The 16,687-nt window shown below is 42.4% G+C and overlaps 1 protein-coding gene across 5 annotated transcripts in view; it reads left to right on the top strand.

Moving 5' to 3' along the window:
• SATB2 (SATB homeobox 2) overlaps positions 1-16,687 on the top strand; it is a 203,506-nt gene that overhangs the window by 129,461 nt on the left and 57,358 nt on the right. For all 5 annotated transcript variants that reach the window (XM_075430720.1, XM_075430722.1, XM_075430723.1 and 2 more), the window contains 3 exons: positions 5,582-5,708; positions 7,832-7,955; positions 12,689-12,791. In XM_075430720.1, coding sequence (XP_075286835.1) covers positions 5,582-5,708; positions 7,832-7,955; positions 12,689-12,791 — 354 coding nt within the window. The remainder of the gene's footprint in view (positions 1-5,581; positions 5,709-7,831; positions 7,956-12,688; positions 12,792-16,687) is intronic.

Here is a 16,687-nt window from a genome sequence, read left to right as displayed (position 1 = left end):
ACAGGCAGGTTTTAATTTCTGTAAGAAAGCACAGCTGAACAAAGGAAAATTCACATTCTATAGCATAGGGACAAGACGCCTCTGAGGAGGATAAGCAGATGCGCTCAATGTCACAAGAGCCTACCCGCCTTGTAGGGGGGCCCTGTCAGTAGTGCCTGGCAGATAAATGGCTTGGTGGTCCTGGAAGCAGGGGCGTTACGGAGTGTTTCGTTGAGGTCTTTCATTTGGAGCTGTAGAAGGAATCAAAATGTTTGGGCGCTAGCGTTAATCCGCAGGTTCTCCTGCGTTCCTGTTGTGTTGATGAGGGCTGCTGTTAAGAAGTAGATGTTTAAACATGACTCAGTGGTTGAGCTCGCAGCGCAGCAGCAAACGGCAGTGCGTTCTCCACCTGGCCGTGTGTTTGCAGTGGGACACTCCCAGGCTGTGGTGCTGTGCTGTGGGGAAGCAAACACGAGGACATCTCGTAGAGCCCTGGCATGGCCACAGCCCCCGGGGGCACGGCTCTGCTCTGGCGTAACTGCTGAGTCAGAGCTGCTTGGAACACCTTGGAGGGGTAAATAGAGCAATGGAGATCTTACACTGCACTGGGCACTGCCTGTTTCCTCAGCCCTTCTGAAGCTCACATAACCACCGTGTTGTTTTGTTTGCCGTGTCTGACTGCGGGCGCGTGCTCTTGCCAGAGCTGCATCTCACTTGTTCTGCCTCAGCCTCCAGCAGTGCTGACCCGGCGCTAGTGAACTCAGGGCTGTAGTGTAGGAAATGAGCTGTGCACTTCTGCAGCTTCCAGCCTGACAGGTATTAGTCATGATTCATTTTATAGCTGTCTCCAGAAAACTGTTGAGGTGGGGGTGATGATGCTAACAGGGACTTCCAAAATGTCCTTCCTTTGGTCCCATGACTTAATTTTAACCCTAGCAGATTAGCATTTCAAATAAATTGCATTAATCCTGTGTGACCTACCTACAAGTATCCATTTAAGAAGTAACTCAAGTATGTTCGTAATTTATGAAAGGTGAAATCGGGAGTCTAACCATGGTGGGAGTAGGGGAAGGGAGCCAGTGACAGTGTGAGGTGTGTGCTGGTCCTGTTTGCTCTGTTTAGCTGCAAAAAGGAATTTGGAAAATGCCCCATTTTAAGAGTTTGATTTTACAGTAGTGATGTATTGAAGTGTCCATGAGATGCCCTAGGAATTCCCGTGGGACTATCCAGGTAAAAAGTTAACTGTGCAGGTGACTGGGAGGTGGAGGACCCGGACCTCGTTCTGTTTGTTAAGACCAAGAAGTGTCATAGCTAGGCTATGAGAGAGATACACATACTCCAAACCCCAGATGTGGCATTCTTGGAATGAGCATACTGTGTGGCTTTCTTTCCATTTGCAAAGACAGATGAGGCTTCTAGCCCATACAGATAAATAATCTTCTGCGACAGTGTAAGCTACATAATAACGAAAAGGGTTTTCCACCTTAGCTGTATTTTTCTAGGAAAGCAGCTTTTTGCCTTTTGCTGTTGTTATGCTCCTGATTAACGTAGTTACTCTGGAAGTCTGCTTTAGCCCCAACCTTGCATCCATTCAGTTCACATCTCACTAGGATGAAGTCCCAAGAATAACCCCAGGGCTTTCAATGCATCACTCTTTCAGGTGATGCTATAAAATAAAGGTCGTGAAGATCTGTGACAAGTTCTGCTAGATACAGAGGTCAGCCATGATGTAGCTGGTCAAGCCTTCTGTTCCGTGTGTGGTTCTGCTGTAACTTGCATAGTTACCACATTCTTCTCCAAAGGAGCTACATTTTAAATGAAACTAAATGGAAAGCACTCTGGCACGGTGGCACATTGTTGGCCTAAGTGGAATGACAGCAGTGAATTGCAGTGGTTGTTATGTATGGACCTGACACTCAAGCTCACAAAGTTAGCCATTAGCATGTTCTGGCATTCTTGTGGGTAAAGGGACTCAAGCAGATTTAAAACTAGGTTACTCTGTCTTTTTTCCCCTACTTGCATTTTGATAAAGCCGAAGCTTAAACTTAATAAAAGACCTGCCTGTACAGGGCATACATTCAAGAAGAACCAACAGCCAGCATGGATAGAAAATTTCTTCTAAAATGCATTTTGAAAAAAAAAAAAAGAAAAAAATCTTTTGAGAAAGGTGTTTTGTCTGTTTTATTATCTTAAATTGACTAACTGGCCTGGGCTGCATACAGCCATTTCTAGATGAGTTCTCGAGAGCTGTTCTAATGTATGGCTGTTTCTTGAGTGTGTGCAAGCTTTGAAATCTGTTGAAGTTTCCGGTCAAAAAAACTCTTACAGCAAAAGAGTCCCAAAGGATCATTGATACAGGGAAGAGAACCAGACTCATTAACAGAAGAGTTTTGTGAACTCATGAAAGATGTTCTTTCGGATGTCCTGCACAGTCTGATTGGGTGCGCATTATCCACACATAATTTTGAGAAGGTCTGGAGCTGACAGGGGAGTGATATTCCTGGAGCAGTAGTATGTTCATTAATAATACAGTGACCTTTGCTCACTCCTGTCCCCACTCCCAAGTCTCAGTTGTGGTGGGATAAAAGCTCGGTCAAGCCAGTTGAAGTGATTTCTTCAAAGGCCTGAGCTGTATCATTTGGAGTCGATGAGAGGAACAATAAAAAATGTGTATGTGGAAGGGACTCCTTGCTACCAGGCTGTTCTTATCTTGGCGTTGCTGTTACAGTAGAAGCGCCCAGTCCTGGATGAGAAGGGACCTTTATAGAGGGAAAGTTTTGGTCCACTCAGATTTCACTGAGGAGTCACTCAGAGATGTCTTCTAGCGTGCAGAGAATACGTTTGCTCAACAAGCTGGCATCATCTTCCCAAATGCAGCCCAAGAGGTGCCTGAAGTACAGTGTCGGTGCCATGAAATAAACCACCTGTGAAGTCTGCTGAGGAGCTGGATGCAAACCATGGCTTCTGGCTATCGTTTGGACCAGCTTAATGTGCTCTGGAAAAAAAAATTTCACACATCATATCACACCGGCTGAAAAAATAGTGCACATCAGCAGTGCTGTAACACAGAGTAAAGGACTCGCAGCAGGTGTTAACGTGCAGAGGCACCGAGCATTGTGGTAACACCTGTGTTTGTCTACAGCCAGCCAAAACAATTTCCTCTCCAGTTGTAGAGGAGGATTAAAAGAAAATACCTACCTAACTTCCAGCAGTAGCAGACAGTTCCTGTAAAGCAATTTGCATAGTATTTCCCGCGGTGTACAGTGGCTGCACTGTGGTTTTTCTCTTCTAAACTTCTTTAGTTTGGGGACACCTTTGGTAACTTCAGTGACCCCCGACTGTGTCTCTGTCTCTCGCCAGCATTACCAGGCCCGAGCAGTTGCAGATGGTGTGCTCTCTGAGTACTTCCCATAATTGAATGAAAAATAAAGCCTCTTGTAAAATATTACCAATTTAGATGTGACTTATGGGGCACATATGATGCTTATTTTTTCAATTACATGAAAACTTGGTGTGGTTAAACATAGGAAGCCAAGTGTTCTGTGAGACTGGTATAGATTTCTGGATTTTTAGGTGATTTTGCTTTGAATTACTACATAGCAGAAGGGGGTGAAGGAAGTCAGCAGCTAAACTGTGTTTTCCCAGCATGTATTTCACTCAGTGGACCCTTGATGCTCATTTCATGACTAATATATGCTGTACTATATGCATTACTTGTTGTCACCAGAGATAACATTAAGTAAACTATCCCCTTAAGAAAAACAGCTTTTCTTGGCAAGTGGAATATGACTCAAGGAGCCAGCACTGGAGACATACGGTGCTGTGAATGAGTGCTTGTGTTACTCTACTGGATCTGAGTCCAGGCACTATTTATACTGCAGCATATTCAGCACCAGATTGTTAAATCTTAATACTGAAACAGTACATCATTTAAATGTTTTTGTTCTGTTTACGTCCCATTTTCCAGCCTTGGATATCAAGCAACACTTACTAACTTTTTGTTTCATTTGGACAAGATCTCCCCTTGCCAACAGCCTTCTAATCTGCTCTTGAAATATTAGCCTGTCTGTACCGGCATGTTACAGAGAGATTTTGTGCCACTGAGGATGAACTGGGTCGCTTTGTGCTTGTTTCAGTATGTGGTGGTAGAATACCTTTCAAAGCAATATGTCAGTGGTAAATGCAAACATTTAAGTGCCACAGAAAAGGAGTTGTACTAGAATTTTTTCCTCCTCAACCTGTGTAGGAATGGGGAAAAAAAATACTCCATCGCAGATATTTCATGGGCTCGTTAAGCATTGCATTCTGTCATTGTTGCTGTGCAAGCAGCTTTGTTTCACTGTTTCAGAGGTGGTGTTTATTTGATGATCATGTTTGGGAGATCAGGATAAAAGGCCTTTGCCATTTATTTCAGTTTGATTAGTTCCAGAGCTGGTGAAGAACTAGGAGTAGAAAATGAGGAGGAGAGAGTTGAAGTTTCTTGGCATCACAGCATCCTTCCAGATACCCGACGAGGGTTCTTGGAGCTCCTGTTAAGGAAGCAGTTTTCTCATCTATTAGTGTATTTCTGGCAGTAGCGTTTACAGATGGTCTTTTGAAAGATCAAGAAGTGTATAAGCAGACCTTGAAAGGCATCGGTTTAAATGGGAGAAAAGGTGATTGATGTCTTGTAGGACTGGGCTGAGTAAAGTTATGTGAGCAGAACAGTGGGGCGGAGGGAATAAAAGCAGTAGCTGCAATGGTGCAAAACAAGGCTGAACTGCTTTGCTCTCGTGTAAGATGGCACTGTGGCTTTCTTTGTTTGGCGTCTTCCTGGAAGTCATTCCGGGGTATTAGTCATTGTTTTTGGTGTGGGTGGGCCCTCTGCAATTGTCTAAACAGAAATAATACCTCTGCACCAAATGGTTTACCATCCAAGTTTACAGTCTTTGTGACAAGCTCATCCAGAAGAGGTGATGATTCCTGTTAAAGGATGAACAGAAGTAGAAATAGGACTTACAGCATTCCCCCCCGCCCCCAAAATGCTATTTTGGATCTGTGGTCAGCAACTTGGACTTGTTTTTGTCACAAAGAAAAGCAACCATCTGCATAGTGCAGCTTGTAGCTGGGAGGGAACTCTTCCTACTTGGTGGATTTCCAGTGCCATCCATCCGCACTGGGAGTCATACCATGCTTAGGTTGTAACTGTGTGCTGAAAGCCCACACATAGGAATTTTTCTGTTCGAGTCAAAACCAATGCATTTATTTACTGAAGGGTTTTGTAGACTGCAAAATCAGGACTACGGAGTATTTAAAGCTTGTTCTAACTTAGAGCTCTAGGCTTTAGTGGGATGATGAAAGATGTGAAGGGAGGAAGCCTCCTGTGCTTCCTTGAAGTAATTTAAGAGCCAGGAACATGTCAGCAACTCTCTGGTAAGAATTTAAAATCTGTTCCTGCTCTTCCCCGTAGTTTGCTTCAGGAGTCAGTACAGCGCATCTTTTTGACCAAGACTGCAATAAACCTCACGGCAGATCTTGAGTCTTTTGAACAAACAAGCTTATCAAAGAGTTTAGTAGATGGCCAATTAAAACACAAAGTATGAATTTTTTGTTTTCTTTTCAGGAATAATCAAGCTTGGGAGGTGGAATCCCCTCCCTCTCAGTTACGTGACTGATGCACCAGATGCGACAGTAGCTGACATGCTACAAGATGTCTATCATGTTGTGACATTGAAAATCCAGTTACAAAGGTGGGTGTTTCTGAACATCTGTCCTTCTTCATTCTTGGCGCCGCTCGGTCGATTACAGCGTTACTACAGAGATTAACACATCCTGTCTTCATTAATTTTTGATCTTTTGATGAAAAGAAAAATGAAGAGAAGGGTGGGTCACCTGGCAGCTTTTTGGTGCATGTTCCAACTGATTTTGTGTGCGTTCTGAAGTAGCAATGTGGTGGCAATGAAGTAAAGATACAGGGTCTTTAAAGGCAAACCTTTCCATGATCCTTAATTTAATGGATTCTCAAGGCCTTATGGTATGAAAAAAATAAACTCCTTGGCTTTTTCCAGGGGCTGTATTATGAGAAACCAGGTCTTCTACTGTCAGTTGATGAGAGGAGGAGGAGGGGAGCCTGTTTACTTTCCTTTTTTTCTCCAGTGGCCTTCCCAGTGAAAAGGCGAAAAGATGAGGAAGGGATGTGTTACTGCAGCTCCATATGGCATTTAGAAAACATTTTCCTTCTGTGAATGCTAGTTCTGATAAGCAAAGCAAAAGCTCCTGACACTTTTACACTTACTTGTCCTCCCTCCCGCCCCTCCCACTTTTTCTCCCCCTTTCTCTCTATTGGCCTTCAAAAGAGTCTTCAAGTGTTTACTGATGTCTGTGTCAGGAGTTGTGGCAGGTCCCTGGCAGTGCGGGGTGTACTCTAGACCTGCTGGTAAGCCTACATTGCGCTGCCTGCAGTGGCTCTATGGCCAGAACATGTCAAGGGGAAGAGGTAAAAATAACAGACAGCCTGGAATAATTTGCCCACAATTCTTCGAAGCTGGACTCGAACAGAAGAGGGGTCCATTGGGACATGTGTGTGTCCCTTGGTGGCAGGTACATACCCTCCGACTGTTCAGTTCAGTGTGGAATTTGGAAGTAACCGCCCAAACAGCAACATTTCTTTCCTATTCTATCTCTGACGGGGCTCGGGGTTTCCGATTCCCACTAACAGGCCTTTCCTTGCTGTTATGTACTGTTAACGTTTCTCAGCTAGACTGTATCTCTGCAGCGTAATTGTAAAAGAGCATCTAGAGCCTGTAGCCACTATAAAACTAGAGTGCAATAACTCATCTCCTCAGAAGTATGATCTGCCAGGAGTCCATCTAACCTATTGTCATGTCTGTGTTACCGGCGGGTATCAACCCAAGATCAAGGTCTCATTCTTTATCTTCAAAGTGCTTGAATGGCTGGATGCAGTGTAAATAAAAGATAGCCCATGACTTTGAGATAAAGATGGTTGTTGGGTGCTTGGAACCCCTCAGGCATGACTGAACTTTCAACTCTTTCAACTTGAAGCCAGGCTGTGGAGCCAGAAGGCAGAACCACCTCAGAGGTTGGTAGGAGAGAGTGCATCAAGTCTGTCAGGCATGAATGGCAAAGACAAGCTTCTCCCAACTTTCTGATGTGCTTGCTGGGTCTGTCCCCGTGTCTGTGGACACAGACCATAAGCTTGTTAAATTAAAAGAGGCACAAAGTGCATGAAGACAAAAGCTTCACTACGTATGTGATTCTTGTAGAAGGAAAGTGAGAATGAACGACATGTGACAGATGTTGGGCGTATGGCTGAATGTGTTTCTGAAAGGCTCTCGGATACTTCAGCAATGAGTATAAATATACTCATTGCTTATACACAGTATAAGAACCTGTGTAAAATGAGATGCATTGTTCAAAGCCTTGCCTCCACACAACGAGGGCCCTTACTGTTTAGGGATTTTGCTAGTGGCAGTGTGGCATATATGTTTATTTTTCTGTCCCAGCAGGAGTATCTTTCTCTGTCTGAAGAGGATGGCTTTATCCAGCCGTTTCTGGGGCTGCTTTATGCAGTTTCTTTGCTCTCCACCAAGCCCCAGAGCGAATGGGTATGCACACATGTAACGCATAGCAGGATTAGCTGCTATTCGTGCTGTGTACTGCTCTTTTAGTTGAACTGCATGTCTTCTGGGCGTCAGGCTTGGTGGGGAGGGGAAAGAGGGGAGAAACACCTTGATGGGCTGGCGGAGCATGAAACTCCAAGGTTGCTGCCTAAAGATCTGTAGCACTGGTACGCAAAGAGTAAGCATCTGTGAAGGTGATGTTTCTATCTGCTTTTTGCTTTCTGTTTTTACAGTTGTTCAAAGCTGGAAGACTTGCCAGCAGAGCAGTGGAACCACGCCACAGTTCGCAATGCCTTAAAGGAACTGCTCAAAGAGATGAATCAGAGCACATTAGCCAAAGAATGCCCTCTCTCACAGGTCAGTGTTTATAACAGGCTTAGGGGAAGCCAGATTTACAAGATCTAAAGCTCAAATTTGCTCAGTAAAGGGCTTAGACTAAACAATTCCATAAATACCGAATCAGTTTGTAGTTTTCTTTAGAAAGGAGAAATTGTAACTTATATGAAAAAGAGTATCTTTTATACCAAGTTTTTTCAGTGGCTTGCCAGGTGGAAATTAGGAATGAATTGGTTGGCTTTTATCCTGCTGTTCAGAGAGATGTAAATTCTTTGTTTAGATCTTTACATGAACCTTGTGCAATGGGACTAAATGTAAGACTTGACTGGCTTCTTCCCACTAGCAGAGATCTGCCTCCCCCACTAACCCGTCGGTAGCTCTCATCAGCCTCCAACTATGAGAAAATTATGCTGTTTTAACAGTTGTGCCCCAATTTCTAGGAAACAGCAACAGAAAAATGTGTATGTAATTATGTTAAAAAAAGAACAAAAACTCAGTCTCATTCTCCATGACTGCTTTATAAACGGCAGTGATGTCATCATGTCTAGGACACTAAGACAAATGTTCCTACAGATATCATGAGCTCTATTTGTACTTCAGATTGTCATGATGAGAGATTCGTAAAATTTTTATGACTGAGTCCGCCTTGCCTCAGATAAACCAGAAAAACACTTCAGCACCTAGACCAAGTAACTTTGGTAGGAGTGAAAAATACATTCCCTTCTAAAAACTGTATTAGAATCGTCGATTGTGTCTTAAGAAAAGTCAGAAGTAATCCCTGCTTGCTAAAAATCTGTTGCTTTGCTAGCCTGTAGTCAACAGTTTTTCTCCTGTGGATGCCTGTATTGCCCTGCACTGTATGCTCATCTTGCGGTTCATGATCCAAAGCCTCTGTGAACCAAGAGAATTCTGTCTTTATATAACCAGCACAAATTTGCCTCACTGTGTTGCAATTGCAACTCCAAGGAAAGCTCAGAGGTGAGACAAAGAGCAGAATTTAGGTCTTTGCAGTTGGTAGGGATCGCGTTCCTCATCTTCCTTAGCCGTGCTGGGTCTGTAGAACAGGAATGGAAAGGCTGTGTAAGGAAAAGCCATGTAACTTGCTGTATTTACTAAAGGAGCAGCAGTGACTCTAGATATGCATAGTGTAAGTGCGCTGAATACGAAATTATTTTTCTTTTCACACAGTGTAAGTGTAATTTCTTTAAATAGAATTATCTGTGGAATCTGGTCAGCTAATGATGATTGCAGCATATGGTTGTCTCTGCCCAGTCTTCTTCAATATCCAGTATAACTAAACTATGCATCATTTCATACGTAGGATTCATTTGTTGTCTGGGTATTTTTCCTTCCACTTCAGTTCCAAAGCCTACCAGGTGGAAACGCTGCAGTTCATTTACTCCTCCTATAGTCTCAGTCTGAAATATATTTACAAAATTGCTGATGGCAGGACTGTAGCAGCAAAAAGCCTTTCCCCAGTATTTGTTCAGTGGACAAAGTGGAGAATTGAGCTCGCTTACTTTTAAACACAGGTGTAAGTGACCTCGAGGGGTGCCTAACCTTCAACTGGGACTGCAAGAATGCAGCTTGTGTTGTTATTGTTGTTATTGCTATGAAAAGTTTCAGTCTCTTTTGTTTTGGCTCACAAAATGCGAAAGATACGATGGAAGGTTGTGTAGGAGCTGTCTATTGCCATCATCTGAATATGCCTCTAATACAATTCCTTCTCCCAAATCAGTTTTAAAAAAAATACCATGCCAAATGTGAAATGTCATTACAACCCCCTTGTGGTTAATATATTATTGACAGCAGCAAATTGCGGAGTGGTCTCTTAGGAGTGGAACTGCAGAGTAAACGCTGCTGTTTATTAACGTGTTCGCAGTGCCTCGAGTACTGCAGTGGAGAGGGGCAGCGCAGGGAGCGCTCGCTGCCGCCAGCATCGGTGCTGCGTCTCTGGTCCTCAGTGCCACGCTCTCCACGCAGCCCCAGTGGGGGTTCTGATTGCTGCTAATGGGAAATGTAATCATTCGCTTGGATGCAAAATTGTGCTGGGTTTTTCTGCTAGGTGTATTATGCAGCTGCAGCTTAGCTACCCTCAGCGTACGGCTACTTTTCAAACAAATAAATGCCAGTTGACCAAGCTATGGGAATGAGGGTGTGTGTGGCAGAAAGTAATCCAATTGTTTAAGCATTTCCATCTTTGCATAGAGACCTCTGTCTTTCCTGTATATTGCATAACTCATTTCAGCACTGACCATGAGTTTTGTCTCTTTGCTGGAGCAAGATTTCTTGGGATATGAGCGGGTCCCGTATTTTTTTCCTTGAGTTTACTGCACTGGATTTTCTTCGTGTGGATATTTCTTAGCTCCTTGTCTAAGTAGACACGTGGCTGTCGTGGCCACGCACATACCGTGCACATCTCCTGCTTCATATAATCTCTTCCTTTTTTAAGGATTTTCCCAGCAATAATATGCATTATTTAGAAATTCGTAATTAGTAAATTTTTTTTTGCCACTCTCTTCTGATGTTTCCTTTCTGCAGACTTATCGAGATTCCTAGCAGAAATACCCCTAGGATTCCTTTCCGTTTAACAGTGAGGATAGGTAGTTTGAAAGTTGTTAGGGTTCCCTCCTTTGCTCTACTGTTAAGCAGCTGAAGAGAGTTTGTCCTGCAGTTTTCACCAGTGATTGGTTTACTATTTGATTTTACTGTTTAATTTAAGCTTTGCTTTCTCAAATAAAGGTTAATGTGTTAATATATTTTGTGATATTTAATAGCCCTACTATTTCAGTAACGTGGATTTATTGTAGCAGTAGAGGATTTGGAAAAAAAGGGGGGGAGGGAGAAACCAAATTGTTATGTAGACAGAGCTAACCAGTTTCCCCACCCTTCCTTAGTGACTGGAAACTTAACTAAAGTGACTCTAAATAAAAGGATTTTGACTTTGTTCAAAATCCTTGCTTAGCAGAGGCTATCTCCATGTCAGGCTTTCCGAATAGTATGGCTGGTTAAAATGACTTGGAGCAAGGGAGGATTTATGGGGAGGGAATTGCTGCTGACTGCCACAATGCTAGCTTTATGTCTCAAAATATTGATTTTAATTAGAAAATTGAATCTCAGTTTTAGAAATTGAAGCTGCCACTTAAAAAGGCTCTTACTTCATAGCCTTAGCCTTCAGACTCTACTGCAGTGCACCACAGCAGCCTTGGAGTGGAAAAGTTAAAGTGAAAAGGCAGAAGAGCCTCTTTACTGAAAGTGAAATCGCCTGTTGAAGACTGAAACTGATCTACACCACCCAGTTATCTTTAAGTCCCCAAACTCCAGCATTCAGGAACAGCTGGAGGCCTGGGATACTGCAGTGAATTGGGTAGAAGGCTGGATAAATCTGGAAGAGGCAGGGAATGTTTTTGTTTTTAAAGCGTTGTTAGAATTGAATAGACCAGTGTGTAAGCCTGGTAGCTTTCAGAGGTGGCCAAGATCCCGCTCTGCACAAGAGCCCCTGGAGCCGGTGGGCTAGAGCTTGAACATGTGGTAAATAGCTCGTTGGAGCTGTGGGATCACCCTCGCGCTCTGGTCTCTGTGCAGAAGGATCATGCGGCGTGCCAGAGCTTGTTCTGAGCTTCCACGCAAGTGAGGAAGGAAGGCATAGGGAATACGGGATTTCTGGAGAAGGTGCATTGGCTCCCGCGTGTTACTGGTGTTAAATTGCATTTGCTTGCTGGAAATGTGCACGGGCGGGAATGGTTTGACCCTGGAAGTGTTCGGGAGGGCGGGGAAGAAGGAAAGCAAAATGCTGAAAAGATGCTTCCTCTATAGAGTGGATTAAGAGAGGGGAAAAAAATAGAAAGGGAGAACTGCAAGTAACCAGGCTCTTTCCTGCCCTATGGGCAGAAGCATCCCAGGTATAAAGTATCATTTTTTTATGGGTATCTGGTGCTGCAAAACAACTCTGATCCTCTCTGCTTCGTTTGGCTTGTACTCAGGGTCACTTAAAGGGAATTCAAGAAGAGTGGAGCGGGCTGGTGGTTAAACGAGGGATATTTCAGTTCTGTTAAGCTTTTTTGTGATGTTGGGCTGGTCAGTGTTGTAGCGTGCGTAGTTCCCTTCACTCTGAATGGCACTGTTAATATCTTTTTTGGGTGATTCTTCGCACAAGGGCTAATCACACGTTTCTATAAATTATATTAAACTTATTTGCCTAACTGTTGTTCCGCAGCAAGTAGCACGGATGTTCTGCAATTCTTGGCCGTGTGGTCTCGCTGCATTTGGAAGCGGAACAGAGACATCTGAAAAACATTATTTGGGTTATGCATGCTGGAGCATCTAATCTTACCTTTAGTATCTGGTTCCCAAATCATGCTTGTTCTCACCCGGGTGCAGCGAGCATGTGTTCCCCAGCGTGGCTCTGCCTGCTGTTGTGCAACTGAAGTTTAGATATTGTCATATCACAAGTACAAAAGTAAAGTAGAACTGCCTGCTCTGCCTGAGCTGCAGGTCTCACTCTGAGGTTGTACTGCATCTTTTTTGCATTATTATGCAAAATAATAATTATTATTTTCTAATTTTAATTATGTCTGGGAATATAGAATGGCGAATAAAACCAATTTTGTGTACTCATCAGACACTTGTTTTGGTTTTAAACTCGCAAGCGGATGATCGTTGTGCACTTGCATGTCGTTCATTTTCCCTGGAAAAGATTTCTAATTGTGCAAGATATTTCAAAACACTTTTTGTCTGTCTTTCTGTACTTCCAGAGTATGATTTCATCCATTGTAAATAGCACATACTATGCCAATGTGTCAGCAACCAAGTGCCAGGAGTTTGGGAGATGGTACAAAAAGTACAAGAAGATAAAAGGTAAATTAATATTTTTTGTGACTTTCCAAGTGCTTGAACTTCTGCTGACAGTTTGAGATTATTTGCTTTAAGTAAAAGTGATAATAAGCTATAATGATATTAGTGAATTTGTCTCCAAAGAGAGCACGGTCACAACACATTTGAAATTAAATCTGATACTTCAAGGCTGGCATGAAAACACAGGCCACTTAAAACATGCTTAAAATACTCTGTTTAACTGCGCTGAAAGATCAACTGTGTTTTGAATTAAGCTAAAAAGTTTTGGAAAAAGACGCTCTTGTAGCTCTGGATTTAAAAGTTAAATTGCTATGTAAATTATCTTAGTTGCATTTTACTCGTGAAAGCTACAAAACTGTCGAAGTTACATGTGCCCTTGCTCTCTGTTTTCAGTACCCCTAAGTATAGTGGCATTCCTGTCATGTTTTATCATGTGGAATCTGGATACCAGTGGTGCATTTAATTCCTGGTTGTTAAAAGATGTTGCTAAATAACAAGGTGCTACACCTCCTGAAGTTAAATGAAAATAGCCCATTGTTTGTTTTTTTTCTACAATGAAATTATGTTGGTTGGTTAGCAGTGAAGGCCTGAGGCAGTAAAATTATTCTACGTAAGTTCATCCCACTCTTACTGCTGAAATGTCTGATCACCACCTAGCAGTACACCAAGCGATGCGACAAGCATGCATCATGTGTATTTTGTGCTTTGATTCATCCTGTCCTTTGGGAAGGGACTTGCGTGTGTACTGGACCATTGGTTTTGGTAGGATTTTGTTTTAAAACATACATGTGCTTTGAGCAGGACTTTGGGCATAGTCAAAAGCTTTTCCGCAATACCAGCGGGCTCTTCTCTCCCCAAATGTCTGTGAGCCCTGTGGTAGGTGTTTTCATAGTTTTTCTCTCTGTTACACCACTGAAGGGAAGATTCATTGTCTGAAAGAAGACATAGGCTATTTTTGTTGTTTCTGTCTGATCCTTTCAGTGGCCAGGAAAATCAGAACAGGATTCACAGGCATTATGCAGAAATGGGGCAATGTCCTGTCCTACTTGAGAAGCCAGTGTATTTTTAGTCGCGTGAAGATTAGCATCTTTCAGAAGGAGTCTGCCATCTTCTTCTCTTAAAAGGCTGGCATACATGAGCTATGAAAGGTTGCTTGTTTAGTTTCCGTAGGACTAGACTAGAAATCTGCATAATAATGCCATAAAGAGTCTGCTGCTTGAGGGAGGAACACATGAAACAAAATTGCGTGAAATACCAGAACAATTTCTGAGGCATCTGGTTTTCCTCCGCACGTCTGGCTTGTGCAGAGCATACCTGTAAGGTGCTCGGGCCTCGGCTGTGCGGTGACTAGATTTTCACTGGGGGGGGAAAAAATGTTTTATGGTAAAGTTATTTGTGTCCAGACGCAAGACTGTTCAGGCAGAAGTGGGGTAACAATGCAGGTGACGAAATGGGGGTGTTGATTTTCACCTACTAAAATGATTTAGGCTTGAAGTAAAAATGTTGATTGGACATTTTAGTACATGGTTATCCTCATGCCAGATAAACTCGATAGTTTCTTCTGTATCTAAATTGCCATTGTGTGACTCAGAAGTGTTTCTTTTCTCTAAATGGTGTCTCTTAATAAAATAACTTTATTCAAAGTGCTCTAACATACCCTCTTGGTTAAAAACCAAAGGAATCAAACAGCTTCAGGGTCATCACCGTTCGCTTTTACGTGCCGTCCTAGGAGAACAGAGATGGGCTTTTTTTTTTTTTCCCTCCCCCTTCTTTTTTGCAAACTGGGCAAGGGTGCCAGTTGCAGAGGCACTGGAAGCCCTTAACTGTAGTGTTCTTAACTGTAGAGATGCCACTACAGCTTCTGAGTGTTTCTAGCACACTGCTGTCTTCCACTTTCTTCTATTCTTAGAGCATTGAATTCTTTAAGCTCTTACTTTTTTTTTTTTTTTACTTAGTAAGTGCACAGTTAAATTGTTAAGTGCAGTAAAATCAGAATGAGACCTCAATCGAAAGGTCAAGGATCCAAACCTGAAGAGTTTGCCAGATAACTGTGTATGTGTGCTATGCAAAGAGACACAGCCAGTCCTCGCTGTTTGGAAGTGTGTGTGGGTGTTGGTAGGAGGAGAAAAAGGAAGGTTGAGGTATGTGTGAAGTAAACACAAACTGCTGTAAAGCAGTTCAAGTAGTGTTGGTTCGTCAACCATATGAGTGGGAGAGAAAACAAAGAGTCTCTGGCAGGTACAGTGGTGCATGGAGACTCGACTGCAGAGCAGTAATCAAAGCCCCCTGGAACCAGGAAGACTTCTGCACGTCTTTGGGTGGTTTCAATTTCTCATCAGCTCTGTTTTCATGCTGCTTTGTTTCTTTTCTGTAGCCAGCTATTCCTGCAGGACAGCTCAGTTCGTATGAGAAATCAGTGACTTGAGTTACATGCTTCAGTCATCACGTATTCCTTTAATAAAAATTAAAAAAAAAAAAAAGGACTTGGGTTTTCCATGAAGGCGGATAGATGATGCAGCAATTCAGTTTTTGGGTTGTAATTTGGATAGATTGGGTAAAGCTATGAATTAGAGTCTTTGGGACCTGCAGTCCATGTGTAACTCTAGAGCTGGCTATTAGAAAGTAAAAGCAAAAAAACAATTCACATGAACTGTGGTAAACGCAAAATAGGAAGGGGCTTCAAAATAACTTTATTGATGTTGCAGACTGAGTGCAGTCACAGTGTTAAATGTGTTTCCTATTATCTGTTAATGTCTGTTTTAATAAAACAGTGGGAACTAAATGGTTGCTTCTTAATCAAAACCATGATTTCCTAAACATAAGCTATGTGATTCTGTTACAAATTGCCACACATAGATCTCCTAGGTCAAACTTTTTTCCTTTCTCATAGAAATAAATAAACAGTAAAATAATTATACACTCCAGAAGATCAAAGTAATTACAACTGAAGCCAGGCAAAAATAAAACGTTCTATGGAAAAAAAAAAAAAGGCAAAGCATCAGGTTGCCGAGTATGTAGTTAATGTTTAAATAAATATAGGAAAGTGAACAATCAATAATTTGATATCATTAGCAACAGATGTAAAAGCTGTACACAAATGAAATTGTATCAAATCTCAAGTAAACATTCTCAGCGTGCGTTCTGTTGAACTCACCAAAAAGACAGCTAAATTATTTATGCTTGTAATTTAAAAAAAGTTTTCAGTTAGTTCAGCTCTGCGTGGTAATTTTGTCTTGTGTCAAGACGATGCTAGAATCAAATTCTGCTTGAATGTTTTTCTCCCACCCCGCCCAAGCCCCTGAAGGTTTTCAGACATTCACAGTTTACTCGGTGGCGCAGGAGCTAGTGCAGAGGCAGAGTCAGGAGCTGGCTGGTGTGAGGACAGAGCCGGCGGCCTGGCACACGCGCCAGCAGGCCAGCGAGTCCATACCCACGTGTCCCCTCTTTCCAGTCTCCTGGGGATTCGCGTATTCATTTGAAAGAGGGCTTATATTAACATAGTTCTGATGGAAAAGATACAGTAGTTGGGAAACAAAAACCTTACAGTTCTGTGAACTTTCTCTTCCCCTCACGGATGTCTGTAATTATTTGGGATGGTAATTAAGCTATCTAGTTTGTATTGTAATTTTGTTCAGAATATGCACCATGAATGAATTTCATATTACTATGTGAAGCCTTTTATTTTTTAACTCATTTATTTACTTTTAAATTTTTCTTCTTTTTGAGGGGTGCAGGGCGTTTTAGTACACAGCCGTGCATAAGTGACGGGGTTTAAGTGTGTTTAAACCTGCTTGAATGTCAAGAATCAGAGTTCCCCCTTTTGAATAAAGGTTATGTATTAATTGATGACAACTGTACAGCCATGGCTTAGTCCAGTGGTTCTCAAACTGTCTTTCTCC

Source organism: Opisthocomus hoazin, chromosome 9, assembly GCF_030867145.1.
Source record: "Opisthocomus hoazin isolate bOpiHoa1 chromosome 9, bOpiHoa1.hap1, whole genome shotgun sequence".
Classification (NCBI taxonomy): domain Eukaryota; kingdom Metazoa; phylum Chordata; class Aves; order Opisthocomiformes; family Opisthocomidae; genus Opisthocomus; species Opisthocomus hoazin.
The sequence above is the reverse complement of the archived record's forward strand: the minus strand, read 5'-3'. Positions and strand labels throughout refer to the sequence as shown.